This window comes from Parasteatoda tepidariorum, chromosome 10, assembly GCF_982258835.1.
Source record: "Parasteatoda tepidariorum strain Cologne lab strain chromosome 10, Ptep-v5.0, whole genome shotgun sequence".
Taxonomy (NCBI): Eukaryota; Metazoa; Arthropoda; class Arachnida; order Araneae; family Theridiidae; genus Parasteatoda; species Parasteatoda tepidariorum.
Window position 1 is genome coordinate 87740390 of NC_141764.1, and position 19063 is coordinate 87759452.

Here is a 19063-nt window from a genome sequence, read left to right on the forward strand (position 1 = left end):
ATAAAAAAATTCATGGGATCATATTTGCTAAGTGAAAAGCAGCATTTTAGGAATATTTTACCTTTTTACTATCAAAAAGGTAATAATGCTGGCCAAGCGAGAAAAAAAAATATTCAATGCGTACGCAGAAGACGTATTGACGGTAATATAGTGCCAAATCAAATGCTGGTCAGTTCCATCAAAAAGTCATCCACGAAGGCAAATTTCTCCTAATACTTCATCCAGGTGTTCCCTTGTCCTCTGGATTGGGTTCAAAATTACAAGGCTATGTAGTTGAACATTAGTAGTCGTAAAACTAAAAGAATTGGGTCAGCTGTTCAATGACGGACATAAAATAAAATTAAAAAGGGCGTATTTGTTCTTTATGCTCTTACGGAAGGAAATTTGTGAGGTCTCGTTGACATCCGTAATTTGCTTCTAGAACATCAAATAAATGATCCGTTTTTTAAAAGCATCATGAGTGGCGTGGCGGGAAATGGACTGTCTACTATATTTGTTTGGTCTCACGAAATTTTGTAGACTTTAAAACATTTTCTTCAAATCAGGAGGTCAAAAATCCCCTCGATCCTTTTTTATCAGCAAGGGAACAAAAATTTAATGAGCGTAGAATCATGCTACGACCAAAAAGATTACAAAAGTATTGAACCAGAAAGGATAATTTAATAAAATATTTATTCACTATTAAAATAAAACGTTTTTCATTTTCATTAAAACTCAAATTACTTTCCCAACGACCTTAAAAGTGACCTTCGTATTATCATCACGATTTTTTGTTATTTAAGAAGCACAAAATATCGAGTTGGAAATTAATTATTTAAATACCTGGAAAGTCATCAATTCGGGTATCCCATTGCTCAACCTTGCATGGACCTAAAAGAGAAAAAAAAGAAAAATTATAAAAATGCAAAATTCAATTAACCATGATTTATTATTTCTCTTTTGATATTAGAAGTTTCCATCCTCCTGCTCGCTATAGCTCGCCAATCCCCAGAACTGCTTATGCAGATCTTTTTTAGCTTGCAATTTTCACCTTTATATAATTTAATACTCCACCCCCTATACTTTTATATGGTTTAGAAATAAGCATTGAAAACTAAGATAATTTTTTCAAATTTTAAATTTTTTCCCCCTATGAGCTGCTCAATCTATCTTCCCGATGAGCAGACCTAGTGCGTTCTCCAGAATTGGTATCCACTCTTTCAGGACAACCACAATGGGTGAGATACCGTTGACCATGTAATTTGGACGTCTAGTTTCTGCCACAGTAGATGGCAGCACCGAGACTCTATTTGGATGCTAAAGTGCACTAGGAATTTGCCGGAGATGCCAAGAGCCAATAAGGCACTCCAGGGATCTTTTACATGCCGCATAATCATACGACATGGCCGCTGAGGATTTTCTGCATCCCGAAAATCCGGTGTCTGGGCCGGGGATCGAACCCGCAGACTTGGGTTCAGAAGGCTGACCACAAACCAACTGCGCCACCCAGCCGCATTTTTTCACATTGATCAAATAAAAAAATACAAGAAATTTTTATTTTATTATTTCCTTTTATACTTAAATGTTTTGACACTAGAACTCGTACCGCTATTATCCAGCCATAAATAAAAAAATCCCATATTGTTTAAACTGTATATTTGAAAAAGGTTTTAACTTGTAATTTATAACGCTATAATAATGCAAAATTAGTTTATTGTAAACTTTTAATTAAAATAATTACTATACAATTCTTAGTTTCTAACCCCTATATATATAAGTTTCAATCACAAATATATTAGGGAGGTTCTCATTTTTTTTCGAAATTCGAAATTTCAAGTCGATAAAATATGTCACTGTGGTCACATATTTACCAAATTTTTTTTCTTTTACCAAATTTCAAAGCATTTACGAATGGGATTAAAGTTTCATCAATAGAGAGATTTCGTACTTATACGTTACAATCGTTTCCCTCCTGAATTAAGGTTTGAAGTAATTGCGCATGCGTCAGTTCTGTCAAAATTCGCATGCCCCAGGAAAAAAATATGGAATTTGCGTGAATGAAAATAAGAGATTTTGCAAAAAGTTGAAAATAGTGAAATATCATTATTGACTGCAAAATCAGAACAAACTGTTATAATGAACATGGATGTTTTGAAAGAAATTTCTTCCAACTTAAATTGCATAGTTAAAACAAATAAAATGAATAAATAAAGCAAAGAAGTAAAATAAATAAATAAAACAAGCAAATGAAATAAATAAAATTTTAAAATAACGAAAAAATGCATACTTTCTTCAGAACCTAGTGCAATTAGACAACCATAATTTTAAAATAAAACTTATAAAATTTATTATTTTTCTTTTATAACAAATTTACAAATTGTTATAAAATCAAACGATTCATTTTAACGCTTTGTAACCATGAAACCCCCATCTTCATTTTGCGTCGACGTTCTTTTTGATTTTTCTGTAACCTGTCCTCCTTGTTGTTTATTCGAAGTTAGGCTTAAACAGAAAACAACATTAAACTGCTTTAATCCCTTAACGATCGGTTAATTTTTAAGAAAATGGTCATAAAAGTGCCCATTTTTTTATCCAATCACAAATACACGTATTTGATTCGTGCTGACATCTAGTTTAAAATAAACTTACTATCTTGAATTACCTTAAAAATATCCTGGTACTGCCATCTGGTGTGTAAAATGAGAGATAAAATGCTTTCCGGGCAAAAGAAATGAACTAGTTTTATTCTTATTGGTGCATTATTACTGAACACTCCAGCTCGTCAATATCATGGGAGCGAGAAATAGAGGGCGAAACCTCACTCCGTCATTTTCACGGGAGCGAGAGGGAAGGGGTTAAACAGCGTACTTGTAGCCACGCCAACAAAAGGTAAAGATACAAATGATCTACGTACGGAAGTACGGAAGAATACAGAATCTAGCATAAATTTGTAAAAACTCCTTAATATTTACGTCAACAAAAATTGAAGTTTACGCTTTTGATTCAGAAAAGATCTAGATATTCTTTAATTTGATTAAATTAGTTGTGATGTATGACGCCCGGTGGCTGAATGGTAGCGCTTCGAGCTCCCGTGTCACAGGTACTGGGTTCGATCCTCGGGTCGGGCAAGGTTGACTCAGCCTTTCATCCCTTCAGTGGGTCGATGAAATGAATACCAAGCATGCTTGGGAAATAAACACTGGGGGTTTCGCATTCGGCTGACCACCTAACCGGAACATCTGCTCTTGCACCCCAGAGCCCAAGATCAAGAAAACTGAGGTGGGCTCGATGGGCTGACGCGCCAGTGAGTTTAGCTTACAAGGGAAACTAGGGAAGTGTGACTCGCCAATTTTGAAATAAACTAGTGGGATGTATGCCTTATGAGGAATAATTTTAGGGGGCAACATTCGTTTCGGCCCATAGAAGGTCTTGTGAAAGATAAAAAATAATTCAATATATGGAAAAATCGGTATTTTATTAGTTCAATGCAGACTATTAGTTATTGTAATTGTCTCATACTCCAATTAATTTGTAATTAATTGGATAATTAATTAATTTTTTAATTAATAAATTAATCAGAAATTATTAATTAATTAATTGATTTGCAATTACATACTCCAATTAATTTGGAAAGTTTTTTGAAAAAAAAAATTACAAAAATTTGATGTCAATTTTTTTTTTTTCAAATTAACCTAACAGGTTTTTCTGAAAAACTGCAGATACATAAAATTTTCAAAATCAATTTTAACAATAAATATGCATTATATAGTACGTAAAAGTAATTAATTATCCAATTAATTACAAATTAATTGGAGTATGAGACAATTACAATAACTAATAGTCTGCATTGAAGTAATAAAATACTGATTTTTCCATATATTGAATTATTTTTTCTCTCTCACAAGACCTTCTATGGGCCGAAACGAATGTTGCACCCTAAAATTATTCCTCATAAGGCATACATCCCACTAGTTTATTTCAAAATTGGCGAGTCACACTTCCCTAGTTTCCCTTGTTAGTTATGATGTATGGCTGTGCACAGTGATAACTATTCATCGGCTTATGAATAATGAATGAATATTATGACGATTTATGAATTTCGTAATTTTTTTTTGTGATACACCCAGTCAACAATGTGCATTACACCCTGTAGTTTTAAGAAGGGAATTAAATAACTAGTCAAAACCGATCAAAATTTAATTAAGTTGAGGTATTCTAAGCATGGAGCATTAGTTCTGAACAGCTTTTTTATAGCATGAAAAAATTAATTTGATATATTTACCTATTAAATTCCTTACATGAAGACTAGTTTTGTGAACACAGGCCATTTCGAGATAGCTGGCTGCTTTATCGAATACTTCGACATCTACATGAGGTTTTCTCGTCCATATGGCACCAAATAGTCCCGCATTGTGACATATTTCTTTATCGGTATGAATATGATGCATACAAGAATACACCACAGCTACAGAGGAATAGTCTGTAAAAAGGACTCGGACATTTTCTGAAATATAAATAAAATAAGAGTATACGATACACTTTTTATTGTTAAAAAATTATTTTAAATGTTTCACATTTTATAAAACTTCGAATGTTGTTGTTGTCATAGAGCATTAAGGCAAGGGGTGCGATTGTTCTTGATTTTTCAGTGAGGCCATCTTTGTCCAAGAATTCGACTATTGCCACACCCATACATCACGCCCGTTTATAGAACGGACCCATTCATACATCCATTCATTCATACACAGGTGGTAATTTTGATGAGAACCAGAGAACGATCAATCTCCACTTCAGTACCCCCAGAGGTATTGATTTATTATGGGAACATGGAAGACTTTGTGACTCGATGGATTTAACGTGCACCAGTCACCTCATGTGGTTAACAAGAAAATTGGTATTCGTAAGAGTGAAACAAGATTTCAGGGTATTAAGATGAGTTGATGTGACAGGAGAAAAAGAATTTTGGTATGATCGAAATTGAATTCATGTCAAAGATTCCAGCCATGTGCTGCCATCTAGGATTTATAGCATTTTTTTAAAGCTGATAACTACATAATTTGCGTGAAGCAAATAAAGTTTTTAAATCATTAACCACATTTTTCCATTTTAGTTTACTGGAATTATTCATTTAACCTACCTGGAATCATTTGCTCATAAAATTCCGATCTTTTTTTGCTTTAAAGTATTATTTTTAATGAAACAAAGCAGATGATGATACTTTTCGTTTGGTTAACAGATTGCTGTGTAGCAAGAGTTTTACCATAATTTTAAGAAATAGTATTATTTTTAAATGGAGAAAAGTATAATTTATGTTATTATTTATAATAAAAAGATAACATTATTTATAATTATTTTTAATAAAAAAATATTTAACATATTATTGAGTAAACCATTCCTATTCCGTAACATTTGGTTTCAGCACAAATAAGTTATAGTTAAAAGATGCAAGAAAAATATTCTATAGAATGTAATTTTAAATAAACGCTTCAAAAATTCCTTTAACATGTTGATGTTATAAATCGTCATTATTTCTCAGCTAAAATAATTAGAAGGGCATTAGAGTAGATTGCTTAACTTTTATCACAATCCACTTACAGCAATATTAACAAATTTAATTCGATCGTTTTAGCCAGCACTGCCCCCTAATGAGATAGAGCTTTAATTATCACAAAATGCACTTAACTCTAAGAAATTCGATTGGATAAGTTAATAAAATCCATCCTTTCAGCTGTTGTAAATCACATGAGAAAATTAAGTAAAGCCCATGGACGACAGGCAAATGACTTTTAAGAAATAATTAGTGGATCCTATTACAGCCTTTCAAACCTCTTAAGCCTACTCCATTTTTCCAAACAAAATATGTGAGTTGAAATAATGGAGTTTGTGATCTTATACTTAAAGATTCTTCAGTCATCCGGGATAATAGAAGTAATATTTCTGCTGTGAGCAAAAAATGGAAAAAATTTGGATTCGTTAAGTAAGCTAGGATTATAAAGAATAAGGGAAAAAAATGTTGTCTGGTCTATGAAGTTCATTTATGTCGAGTTGGTTTTGGTGATTTGATGAAATAACAATTGAGTCAATTATTGTACAAGCAAGAGTTTTTTTTATGGTAATTAAGTTTGTTTAAGGTATTTGATCAGAAAAGGCTTATTTAAATGGCCAATATTGATCGCATTTGTAATTTTTTTTACACTCCCAGAAATAAAATGCTCACCTTTGACGATTCAGCAATCCTTCGAGTCGTATTTCGTTAACTTTGAGAATAATTTCGTCACGAAATCACGTGATTTATGACGAAATGCAAACGCTCAAATATATGACGAAAATGTTTCCTCAACTCGAAGCCGAAGCTCGTAGTGCAATTTCAAAAGTAAAAGTTATTGCTAACGTGAAATAAGGTAAGCAAAACCATTTTTTTTTCTGAAATTGTGACTCGTACTGAGAAGCAAAATAAAATGAGTGGGTCAAAAATACTACACAGGTTTAGATTAAGCAATGCTCATAAATATGAGGATAAGAGATCAAACAATTAAATATTTATCTGGGGTTTTCAAGAAAAGATAATTTTAATTTAAAATTACATAACCAAATATAAATTAAATTACAAAACCAAATCAAAGCTAAATATCAGTTAGAGTTGACTGAATCTAGTTACATTTTCTTTTAGACTGTTATTTACACACTAGTTGGTTTTTGAAACATGTAATTTTTATGAAAAATTATTACCTTCGACATGAGTAGAGTATGTTGTGTATCGTAAAGTCAACATTCCTGGTGGCTCTTGCACTGTTGATAGTTTTCCTTTTATAGGCCGAATACAATGTTGATTGCTGGAAAACAATTAACCAAATCAAGTGTACATTATGTTAATAGAAACTTATAATTGAATAAATATGCATCATTACACAAAAGTTTTTTCTCTCCACATTGAGACATTTAAATTTAAATATAAAGCTTATAAATATAAAATTTTTTAAATCATATTTGGTTGAGAATGATTATTTTACATTATATATGTATATATATAAGTTCAAAATGTAGAGAAAACAAGGGAAAAATTACAGAACAATGAAAAAATGGAAAAATAATAAAAATAATAATAAAAATAAAGCAATAAAAGTCGGAAGAAAAAGTAATTTCCGAAAAAAAGGACAAAAAATTTAAAAAATGTTTTACAAAAATCCGGAAAATAAAATTAATTTTCTTTGTGTTTTTTTGTATTTTTATATATATGATAATTTTATATTATTTTAAATATTGTGTGACAATAACATGTAAGTTGGTTTATTTCGTATATTTATTTTCTTAAGAACAGAATTTAATTGTATTAAAATAATAGGTTGGCTATGAACTATTTTCATACAAATTATATAATAATTATTTATATAACCATTATGACTATTTTTATGCATATTTGATAAGATTTTTATACAATATAAAAAGAAATTTTACTCGAAAGTATATTTGAAATGAAAGTCTCACATGAATATTTCTGAGCAAGAGAAAAATCAATGTAAACGACAAAATATTCGAAAATGAGAGTTTTATATATTTGACATTATTGTATGATAAATTACCTATTGCAAATTTTTTTCTTTCAAAAGTAAATTTTGTTTTATCAGTTTTTTTGAAATTCCGTTTCAGCGTTCATATCATTAAGCAGTAAAAAGAAAATGGTTGCCAACTCTCACGGAGAAAAAAATTCTGGTAAAATACCGTACTGTATGGTAATGACATTGCTGGTAAAACACATAATTTATATAGTGACTTTTTTACCGTGATTAAAACTAGTATTTAAACAATTCATTTGGCAATTTTTCTGCTCATGGTAATGATTTAGCAGGAATTCAGATCTCCAAAATTATAGTTCTTATTACCACACATTTAATAAAAAATACAAAACTGAAAAGTAATTATAACCGAATGGTTAAGTTTACTTAATGGTTTTTATATCGTGCTCTGAGGTATCATGATAAAGTTATCAAATTTTGTCACATTTATCAAATTTTATCACATATATTAGCCATATTTTATTGTTAATTTTACCAAAATCATTACCAAAGAACGTTGGTAAAAACTACTGAGCTTTTTGGTGTTCTCATGGAACCAAAAATATGGTAATTGTTACCATTTTCTGGTAGTTTTGACCATACCTTTTCCTCAGTACACTTTTCTCGAAACTATTGTGTAGCACTTGCGCTGTTTTTAAAATTCTATTGCGAAGCACAAGTTGCTCTTTCAATCACACGACAGAATAGAGGAGCAACTTCATATTTGCGAATTTCGAGGTGCACAAAACGGTAAAGTTTCATGAGTTTATAATTTTATCTATCTTATTTGATTTTTAGATGAAACTGGAAATGTACTAGTTATAAAATAAGATAAAAAGGTCAAGTATAAACATGAAGGTGAGGAAAATATTTTTTAAAATTATTTAGTTGACTCATTGTTCATATGAGTCTTTTATATAGTCAGAGTTAAGTAAGACTGTGAAAAATATTATTGGTAAAGTACAAAAAAGATCATATTTTTTAAGCAGAAAATAGTTCTTCCATCACTGTTTGTCATATTTTTCTTCTTAAACTTAATTAGTTTTAAAAATGTTTATTTTTAGCCTTTTAGTTTATTTTTATTTTAAAAAATCTTATTACAGTTCTGATTAGAAGTATTATTGTCTTATTAAATACTACTATTATTTCTAGGAAGGTATTTTTCGAAGACCATTGAAATGCATATAAGAATTACATAGTGATATAAATTATGAAATTATGTTAATTTGCATTTTATGAAAAGTTTTACAAATTATTGTGATAAATTTTGTGCAAGCTATGTTCTTGATAATTTTGTTAATTAACACGTTGAATGCCACGAGGATCACGGGTGACCGGTGAACCCAAGATTATTAGAAACACATAATTCGAGTAAATTTTAAATGCTTTTAATTTTTTAAATTATCATCGTTACTAAAATGGTTTGAAAAAATTAATGCAATACATACTGAGAAAATCATTTTGGCCAGACGGGCAAGCCATGTAAAATTAGCGTGGCATTCAACGTGTTAAAGCATTGTAGGTTTTTTTGGTATATCTAAATTGTTTAGTTTAATCATTTTATAAATAGATTAATGAGAAAAATAAATTTATGTTACAAATGGTGTACATTAAGAAAAATTAAGGATCCAATTATGGTATAAAGTACCGGCATCATCCGCAAAATCCATTTTTACCGTAAAATATTATAATGTAATTTTCACGGCAAAAATTTATTTAATTAGAGTGATTCAGTGATTTTACGGTAATTATTACTGTAAAAATAACAATACATCAGATTTTGTTTTCTGTTACATGTTGCGGTAAAAATGAATATAACTGTAAAAAGTACCGGCGTCCTGAGTGCCTAATTTGATCTGAAAATTTTCACACTGTAGCATATAAGGAAAAAAAGCATTAATAGAATACATATGTTTAAAAAATTTTAATTCCGAATAAATATCTAATATATTCTTTTTAGGATTATGACACATAGGAAATAATTATTTTTATATAATAAATAATAGAAAATAACGCAATTCCGCAATAAAAAATGCAAAATGGAAAAAACCCAAATGTTTTTCGTATTTAGTTTTGAGAATTAAAATGGCAGTACCTACTTGTCTCTACCACTGAAGAGGAAGTTGTGAGATGCATTGTTACCTTCTATTAGCCATACTCCATCAGCTACATCTATGTAGCCAGTAACCGTCTTAGCCAGTTCAAACCATTTTCCTGAAAACTTTTAAAATTGTTTAAATTAATGTATACAGAAAAATTTATTTCCCAACACACAAAATTCTTTTTATTTTTTAATACAATTTCCTTTCGAAAATCACAAAAAATTTTTGTAAAAGGGATATAAGAATTCGTTAAAAAATTATCCGGATTCGTAAAAATGCATTTTGATGCTTAAAAACCGACTAACTGTTTAATAATTAACTTTCGGAAATATTTAGGGAAACGTAAAAGTAAACTATTGCGTCTAATATTCATGTTTGTGTCGGGAAGGTTTTGAATGAATTTATAATTTATAATATAATGGAATCGAAGAAAAACTTATAACTATGAAGGAGTTGTAGAGAAACTCATAACTTTAAAAGAATTGACGAGATACTCATTACTAATAAAGGAATTTAAAGAAAACTCATAACTATAAAGGAATTGAAGAAAAACTCACAACTGTAAAAGAATTAAAGAAAAACTCATAACTATAATGAATTGAAGAAAATTTCGTATATATAAATGATTTAAAAATAATTTCAAAACTTAAAAGGCATTGAAGAAAATCTTATACTTATAATTGACGAAAAACTCATAACTTTAAAGGAATTAAAAAAAACTCACAAATATGAAGGATTTAAAGAAAATCTCAAAACTTTAAAGGAATTGAAGAAAATCTCATATCTATAAAGGAATTGAAGAAAAGCTCATAACTATAAGGGAATTGAAGAAAATCTTCATAAATATAAAAGATTTAAGGAGAATCTCAAAATTTTCAGGAAACTGAAGAAAAATCTCATAATTATAAGAGAATTAACGAAAAACTCATGACTGTAAAATAATTGAGAAAAAAAAACTTTTAACTATTATGAAGAAAATCACATTACTACAAAGGAATTGAAGAAAAATTTAAATTTACAAATTCGTTCATCCAAGAGAAACTCTTGGTTCTCATATCGAGGAAAACTATCAAGTTTTTTTTAAGACGATGAATGTGAAGCAACAAACAAAATTTCGAAGAAGAACTAATTTTAAAATTTATATGTTTTCATTTCATAAAAATATATTCAGTAGGTTAAAAGAAGAGACGTCTGTCAGAAACAAAATAGGGGCTATGCAAAAATTGACTGAGGCTATGTTTTAATTAAGAATTAGGCAACATCGTGCTCTGTGTTCGAAAAGTTTTTTTAAAATATTTTTCAGTCGCTTATTTATTTATTTTTTAAAGAATTCAGTTACGCTTAAAAGTTTGTTCATGTTTTTTAAGAAAATTGGTTTCAGGAAAAAAGGAATAGATAAATGGCTTAATCATAAAGAAATGTGTTTTTCTATAGTTAAAATTTGATAGATTTCTTCAGAATAAAGCATTTATTACATTCACAGTGCAAAAAATGGATACTCCAATTTCACGAAATTTTCTTTGCTTTTGACGAAACCGTTTCCTGGTATATGCTTCGAGTAAACAATTCGACGAAGTCATAAAATGACTACCGTCACTTCTTCGAGAAAACGAATTTCGTCAAAATTAAACAAATATTTCGTCTCTTATAATTTTTTCTGAAAAAAAAAAAAAAAACCACGTAGCGCCTAATACAATTTGTAAGCATCTCTTTATCATGGGCACCATATAGGTACATAGGTAAATCAATCTTTTGCAATCAACAGCACATGACTGAAAGAACATAGAGATAAATTACACACATGCCCAAAGCGGGATTCAAACTTTGGATTTTCCAGGTATGAGGCACGGCTGTCTCGATGGTCACTTTATTTTCGATAAACTTGTCTTCGTTTTAGTTTCGCCATTCTTGTTAACAATGCGACCGCGTTGAGGTTTTGTAAATAAGGAAACATTTTCGTCATACATTAAGGAGTTCGTGCTTTGTCACAAATCACGTGATTTTGTGATGAAATGATTCTCAAAATTGCTGTCAAACACGAGAGTTTTATTTCTGAGAGTGCAATTATTGCAAATATAATAAGCTTATTAATTCAAATTTCCCTGAAACATTATTTGGGAAAAGCTGTCAGCCCTTGTCAAAATAAAATAATCAATGCAATAAAATTACCAGATAAAATCATTTAAGTAATTAAACTTTTCCAACCCACTTCAAAGCATTTTAGCAGTTATGTCAGTTAAGTTTATTTATACAAAGCTGTCATAGAATTTAATAGTTAAATGACAGAAATATTTTTCTGCATAGGAGCGGGTTTTAAATAGGACATTTTAATGGTTAGCTTATAAACAAATTCAAGGGGAAGGGAGGAGGCATATGACACCTCAATATTATTTTAAAGATCAGAAATTTTGAATAAATGTAATTTTAAGTTATCTTAACTATAATCAATCTAGGATATTGTTTAATTTTGATTGCAGTTATTCACCTAGAATAACGATTGTTTTCACCAAGTTGAAATAAATTTTTAGAAGTTAATTCTGCTTCGAAAACATTAGAAGTAATAAGCTTAACCCTAATATCACATACAATTTCCGATAATAGAAGCTTAAGTTTGAGTCTAAAATTTAAATGGCATTTTTCAAAGATTATTTTATGTAAGCATCATTATTTCTTTTTAATAAAATCCTAAATTCGATAATACCAAAGAAAATATTATTACGATATCAATGCATTATTTAAAGGACTCTTAATCAAGTTTTTTTCTTAATAAAAGCTGCAGCAATGCTTGTAAAATAAAAATTAAAATTGTTGGGAAACAAATGCTGTTTTAACAAAGTCGCTAGTTAAAATTATTTTGAAAATATGTATCCTAACAAAATAACTGGAATTTCATTTTGCCTTTATTTGTCAATATTTAATTTTTTTAATATCAATTCAAATAAAATGGATAGTTGTTTGCACATCTTGCATAGTATATCTATAACTAATTTCTTTTTGAATGCTTACTTTTTTCATGTCAAAACTGTGCATGACAGGAATAGATGATGGATCACAGTCATCGTACGAAGCTCCAAATGCTGAAAAAAAGAACATAATGTAATAGAAGCAGATGCAAACATAATGTAACATGACAAAATATAAAGAGAGTTACTATTTTCATTTAAACATGTCTGAAATTTATTTAAGAGGCCTGAGACGCTTTGAAAATGTAAGGATTTATTTCATTAATTTCAAAAATACACTGTTAGATTTTTCATTCTTAAATTATGGTAAAATAACTGGCAGCAGTCTGTTCACCCAATTAACTGTAAAGTTTACAGTAAAGAACATTTTTTACCTTAACCGTTTTGAAACAGTTTACAATTAGCATGTTAAAAATCAATGAATACAAAACTTTATGGTTTCTTTAAACCATTTACACCTAGCATGGTTTCTAAGCCGCAGAAAAAGATATTTATCTGGACGTTGGAGCTAGACTTTTCACTAGGTAATGGACAATGGAGATAGGCTGTGGTTAAGTAGTGTTTTATCAAATGAACAGCGGAATGTGGTTTAAATGGTTTATCTGATTGCTTCAACTATCCACCTAAAACATGGGGAATGCTAGATTTTTTTGTGTCAAGCAGTTTTATGGTGCTGCCATCTATACGTGAATGAAAGTATCGTATAGTCCAATATCGATACCTAGTAGTGTAAGGTCACAAATTGAGAAATGCACGGGACTCTGGAAACTCTTCATGTATTGAAGGGAATAGGGGAAATATTATGGTGTCAGAGCTTGGACTCGAAGCCCCGTTTTGTCAGTCATGAGATTGACAGATTAGCTCTCTCAGCTATAATATGTACTCAGCTGCAAGAAACAAAGTGGTTTAATTTAGTATGTCTAGTTGGTGCGATAAAATTATGGTTACTTAAGTGCGTATTAAGTGAAAATAGTTAATAAACGGGTTTTGTCACGGTTATCAGTTTGAATAACATCTTATTTAAGGGGAAATATTACAATTATTTTTGTAACTGAAATTAGATGCAAAGAGAAATTTTAGAATTAAAGCGACCGAGCACTAAAAAATTTCAAATCAAATTACTGTAAAAAGTACCATCTTTCAGAATGTCAATAGTTTTAACCGTAAAATTCATTTTTGGCGTAAAGGTTTACGGAAAGAAAAATCTGATATACCATAATTTTTACACTAATATTTACAGTAAAATCACTGAATAAAATTGATTAAATAAACTTTATTGCAAAATTTGCGATGAAAATTTTTAGTGCTGCACTCAGTGTGCCAATAATTTTTACTGCATTTTGATCCAAAATTTTTTAGAGTGAAATGTCACTCGACAGTCAGGATAATTATTTTTTTCAGATAGTTTTTGAGGTTGGATATTAATATATAAAATGTGTTTTGTCTATTATGAGGTAATTATTAAATAGCTTATTGAAAAGTGCAAATTTTACAGTCTATTCGTACATCAGAAAAAGAGCACATTTGGCTGTAAAACGTTGCTTTAATTTAGAACTCAATTTTCCTTAACATAAAACTTTAATATTTGAATTTAAAAATCTGAAATTAAGAGATTTAATTTAAGTATTAGAAATAAAAATCTCTCGCGTAATATCACATTTTACAAATGTTTTTTAATATTGCATTTAATTTGATTAATTTGAACTCTAAAAAGTGGTCTTCTTGTAAAAGTCTTCGGTCCACCGGCACCTTCTGATGCTCATAGTTGTTGAATGATCCTTGGAATGCTGCACTCTGTATCTTTCAGAATAAAATGATGTGTGTCTTATTAGAAATAATTTGATATTTATTCGGGCTTTTAATCGATTAATCGTTGCCCCCCTTTTTTAGGAAATAAAAAAAGCTTTCTTTTTTCCAAAGGTGTGCCTTTGGCCAATGTTATGAGTAGCAAGAGAGTTTGATGGTACCGGACATTCCATGGCCCATTCGAGACGCTGTATAGGTTAAATATTTTGTAACTGACTGCCTAAATTGCGAAAATTTTGCAGTTTCTTACAAAATTTTTCTCAAAATTAGATATTAAAAAATTTAAATACAGGTAAACAAAGTGAAATGGGGATACTTTGGGTGTTTATTTTATTAGTTTCCGTTTTTTATCTCTTATTAAACTCCAAATGTAGTTTTGAGTGAAGTTTTGAAGGCTTTATTGATCGTGTTTTTTTTAAATGTTTTTTATTTTTAAAACGACATATCTCAAAATTTAAAAAAAAAGATTTCAGGAAATTTGGAATGTATGTATGTTAAATATTTCCCCTCGATTTAAGAACAGGAAATTCAAGTTTTTGTTTCCAATTTTAATAAATACAGTTTTTAAAAAATTATCAAAAAACATAAATTTGATTTTAAAATTAGATGTTTTTAAACAAATTGCTTTTTAAATGCTAAAGACAAATCATAGTTTAAATACTTTTCATGAAAATAAATAAAAAAAAAATCATTAAAATAAAAGTATAAAAGTCTTAGTTACATTAAAAATTAAAAGTAAACTTTATTCTAAGTCTTCAAATTTCATATACTTTAAATATGCTTCGCATCAGATGGGTGAACAAATATTGCAAACTTTGTAAATGGTACATTATCAGAAAAAAATGAATGCCACTTAGAAAAAAAAAGTTTAAAAAAAATGCTTCTAACCCCCTTTAAATATTTAAACTTGAATAATATAAACCTAATAGTAATAATAATAAACCTAATAGTTCGAAGAACATAATGGCATCGTAGCGTTAAAACTCGAACAAAAGTTGAATATAATAATGGCAAGAAAGTATACTGTCTTAAAGATAACCATCTGAAAATGGCTATTCACGTGTTTTGCCTTTTTTTAAATATCATTTTTATTTATGACAGCTTATTTCAAAAAGGGAAAAAAGGAAAAACATATACAATAAAAAAGGAAAAACACACACAATGTAATAATAAAAGAATAATAGTTAAAGAAAAAGCTATTTTTATTTAACATTGCTGAAATATAACTTTGAAATTTATTAAATCATTAATCCTTTGTAATCAACTTTGAAATTTTCGTTTGAGATGTTTTTATTTTTATTTTAAAAGAAAGCAAATTTCAAATGAAAACCTTTCAAATAAAAGAAAAATGGCGTAATCTTAAAGATTACACTAAAAAACTTCGAATGTCATAATGGCAAGAAGAAAGTACAGTGTTAAAGATAATTATCTGAAAATGACTATTTATACTTCTTCATTATTTTTATTATATTGTATTCGTAAAAGCGAAATTCCATTCTGCTGATTAATAACGATAAGGAAAAATTTAAAAATATCTCTTTTTATCATATTGATACTAACGTCTAGTCTAAAAACATTATTTGAATATTTTTCGCAATGGAATATTTATAATGCGTTGAATTAAATATTATTATTTCGTCAACTAATCAGAATAAGTTTACAAAAACTGATTCTTCAATTATATTTTATGCATAATTCATCAAAATAAAGTAAATTTATAAAACATAATATGCTGGAAACGAGGTAAAGAAAATCATATTTCTTTTCTCAGTGCATGGAATTATCAAGTTCATATAATTTATGCTCCTTTTGAAGTTTTTTTTTGTTTGAATATTGAATAGTATTTCAATATAAGTAGATAAATTAGATTTTTAGTGTGTAGAAAATTTTTTAAATTTATTTGAAGCAAAGACGAATCTTTTACAAACTTACAAATTATAATAATAAAAAAATTACGAAGATAATGAAGAGTATACGGAGAAAAAAAAATTCTGGCAAAATTATCATACTGTATGGTAATGGTATTTCTGGTAAAAAAAACAATGGCAAAAAACAATGGTAAACAATGATATTTGGTAAGAAAAAAACAATGTAATTTTGGCTAATAAATACCAAATATACGAAAATTTAAACTATTCGTTTGTTAATTTTAACGTTCATACCGGGAATTCTGGGTTTCAAAATTATACTTCTCATTACCACACATTTAGTGAAGAACACAAAACTGAAAAGTAAATTCAACTGAACAAAGGGTTTTTGTACCATGATCAGGTGCAATGTTAAAATTACTAAATTTTACCACGTTTACTAAATTTATCGAATATTGTGAAGCCATATTTTATTGTTACTTTTACCAAAGTCATTATCAAAATACTTCTGTAAAAATTATAGTTTTTTTATATACAGTACAGTACACTATATCTACCTCATGCATAGAACCAGAGAAGTGTTTCTTTTTTTTTGGAGGGGGAAGGGGTTAAAGTGCTTTGCATAAGATAATTCTTTAATAATGGACCAAAAACAATCTAATATATTTGCGAAGGTTGTAGGAAAACGACAATGAGAAATCAAGGACTTTCTATTGGCTATAGTGAGAGTAAAGATTGTGAATGAAAAAAAAATTATTTTGTTGAGATTTTAAGTTCGTCATTAAGTGTACTATTTAGATTGAAATGCGAGTGAATACATTATAATGTTTCACGAATTCTTCTCTTTTTGTGATAAAATTATTTGTAAATAACCATGGTCTAAGATTATAATAATTATAGTTTACGTATATTATATGTTACTATTTTCTATTAACACCTTTTCTTGAGAATTTGAAGACGTGTATTAAAAATTTTCTATCGCTTTAAATGAGACTGCGGTGTTTTTGGATTTCGTGAACTTGAACGATTTTTAATGATATACACCGGTATCATGTTACAATAATTGTACACTGAGAAAAAAAAAAGTATGGTTAAAACTGCCCAATTTAGTTTTAATATTGTTGTTTTAGAAACTGGTAATTGTTGTGGATCACACATTTCGTAATGTACGCTTTAATATAAATATTTTTGATCACGTAAATTTTTATTTATTTATTAGGAACAATGAAGTTAGAATTGATCAACAAGTTTGATAAGTTTAAAAAATATATCGATATTCTGAAAAATTGTGAAATTTTACACCTTTTTGTCCCCGTTGTATACGGAAAACTCTAATGAAGAATTTGAATATATGTACACTGAGAAATAAATTATGGTAAATGGTAATATTTACCGCGGTTCTGTCTCTATGGGAACACCAAAAAGTTCAATATTTTTTACCGAAGCGCTTTGGTAATGATTTTGGTAAATTAACAGTAAAATAGGGTTTTAAAACGAGCGATAAAAGTTGATAATTTTATCATGATACCTTAGACAAGCCAAAAAACTATTTATTCGGTTAGATTGACTTTACGGTTTTGTATTTTTCACTAAATAAGTGTTAGTAAGAGCTATAATTTCAAAAACTAGAATTTCCGGTAAACCAAACCATATGAACGGAAAAATTACCAAATGAATGGTTTAAATTCTGTATATTTTACTTTCATTACCAAAATTATGGTTTCATTTTTATCAGAAATGTAATTACCAAACAGTATGGTAATTTTACTGGAATCCATCTTTTCTCAGTGCAGTAAAATTGAATGGTTTATGAAGTTAGTAAGATTTATGACTTTAAAAGTGTAGCTATCATATTTGCAGTTGTTTTTCCAACTTTATTATTAACTTCACAATAAAATAAAATAAAGTCAACAAAATAAAATTACTTTTTACATGTTTTAAACTTATAAGTTTTTACACTTATGAATTTAAAAAGCAACTAGGTAACTAGATAACTTAGAATTTTTTTAAACTTAAACTTAGATTCACAATGCATCAGCACGTACTATTTATAATTTCTAACAAATATAACTCATTTTATTAGCTTTAATTCAATATTTCAGATTAATAATCACAAGAAAATGTAATTTTTTAGCGTATAGGGTGTGGTTTTCAAATTTATCTGAAAAAAAAACGGACAAAAAAAAATTTGATGGCACGAAATAAGAAAAATAAATACTGTTATTCTAAGTTTCATTCGTGAATAATCTAAAACAATTAAAAGCGACCTTCCTTATATAATACAAAATCAACATAATATCAAAAACAATACTAAGTGTTAATTTAAAGACCAAAACAAATATGCTGTTTAAACAAAAGCAGCTTACCATTTTGATTAATAATCGATTGATCTTTTCTAAGTGAAAAGCAAATGACACATTTAAAAAATAAAATCAGCACGGCACTATGGAAAAAACCGTACATATTCGCACTAATTGTTCACATCACAAATGCTCAGGTGTGTTATGTCGTTTTAAAAAATGGATGTTGGTTGCGTTACCTGAAAAAAGTGATAATAAAACAAACACTATATTTTTTATCTCGAGTGCTGATAACAAGAGCTAGACCAGCCCACGAATTAACTTATAACATATTTACATTTTTCGATATGTCTATGAATAAGTGGTTTTCTGTTTCCATTTTTAAAAGATATAATTTGTGATTCCAAATAAACTTAAAATTCATATGTATTTTATTTGCATGTATTCATATGTCTCCTTTCTCTATACGTCAAAATAAGTTTCTTTTATTGG

General features: G+C 28.7%; 1 protein-coding gene across 3 annotated transcripts in view; it reads right to left on the reverse strand.

The window, feature by feature from the left end:
• LOC107449901 (papilin) overlaps window positions 1-18833 on the reverse strand; it is a 54110-nt gene extending 35277 nt beyond the window's left edge. Inside the window, exons 1-6 of one of the 3 annotated variants that reach the window (XM_087153292.1) lie at window positions 18638-18833; window positions 12641-12711; window positions 9632-9753; window positions 6709-6812; window positions 4262-4483; window positions 823-870 (exon numbers count right to left, since the gene is read on the reverse strand). In XM_087153292.1, the coding sequence (XP_087009418.1) occupies window positions 823-870; window positions 4262-4483; window positions 6709-6812; window positions 9632-9753; window positions 12641-12711; window positions 18638-18734 (664 nt within the window). In that variant the 5' untranslated portion in view covers window positions 18735-18833. Of the gene's footprint in view, window positions 1-822; window positions 871-4261; window positions 4484-6708; window positions 6813-9627; window positions 9754-12640; window positions 12712-18637 lie in introns of all 3 variants that reach the window. The other 2 variants (XM_087153294.1, XM_087153293.1) reach the window with 2 other exon arrangements.
• Between the last annotated feature and the right edge of the window lie 230 nt (window positions 18834-19063).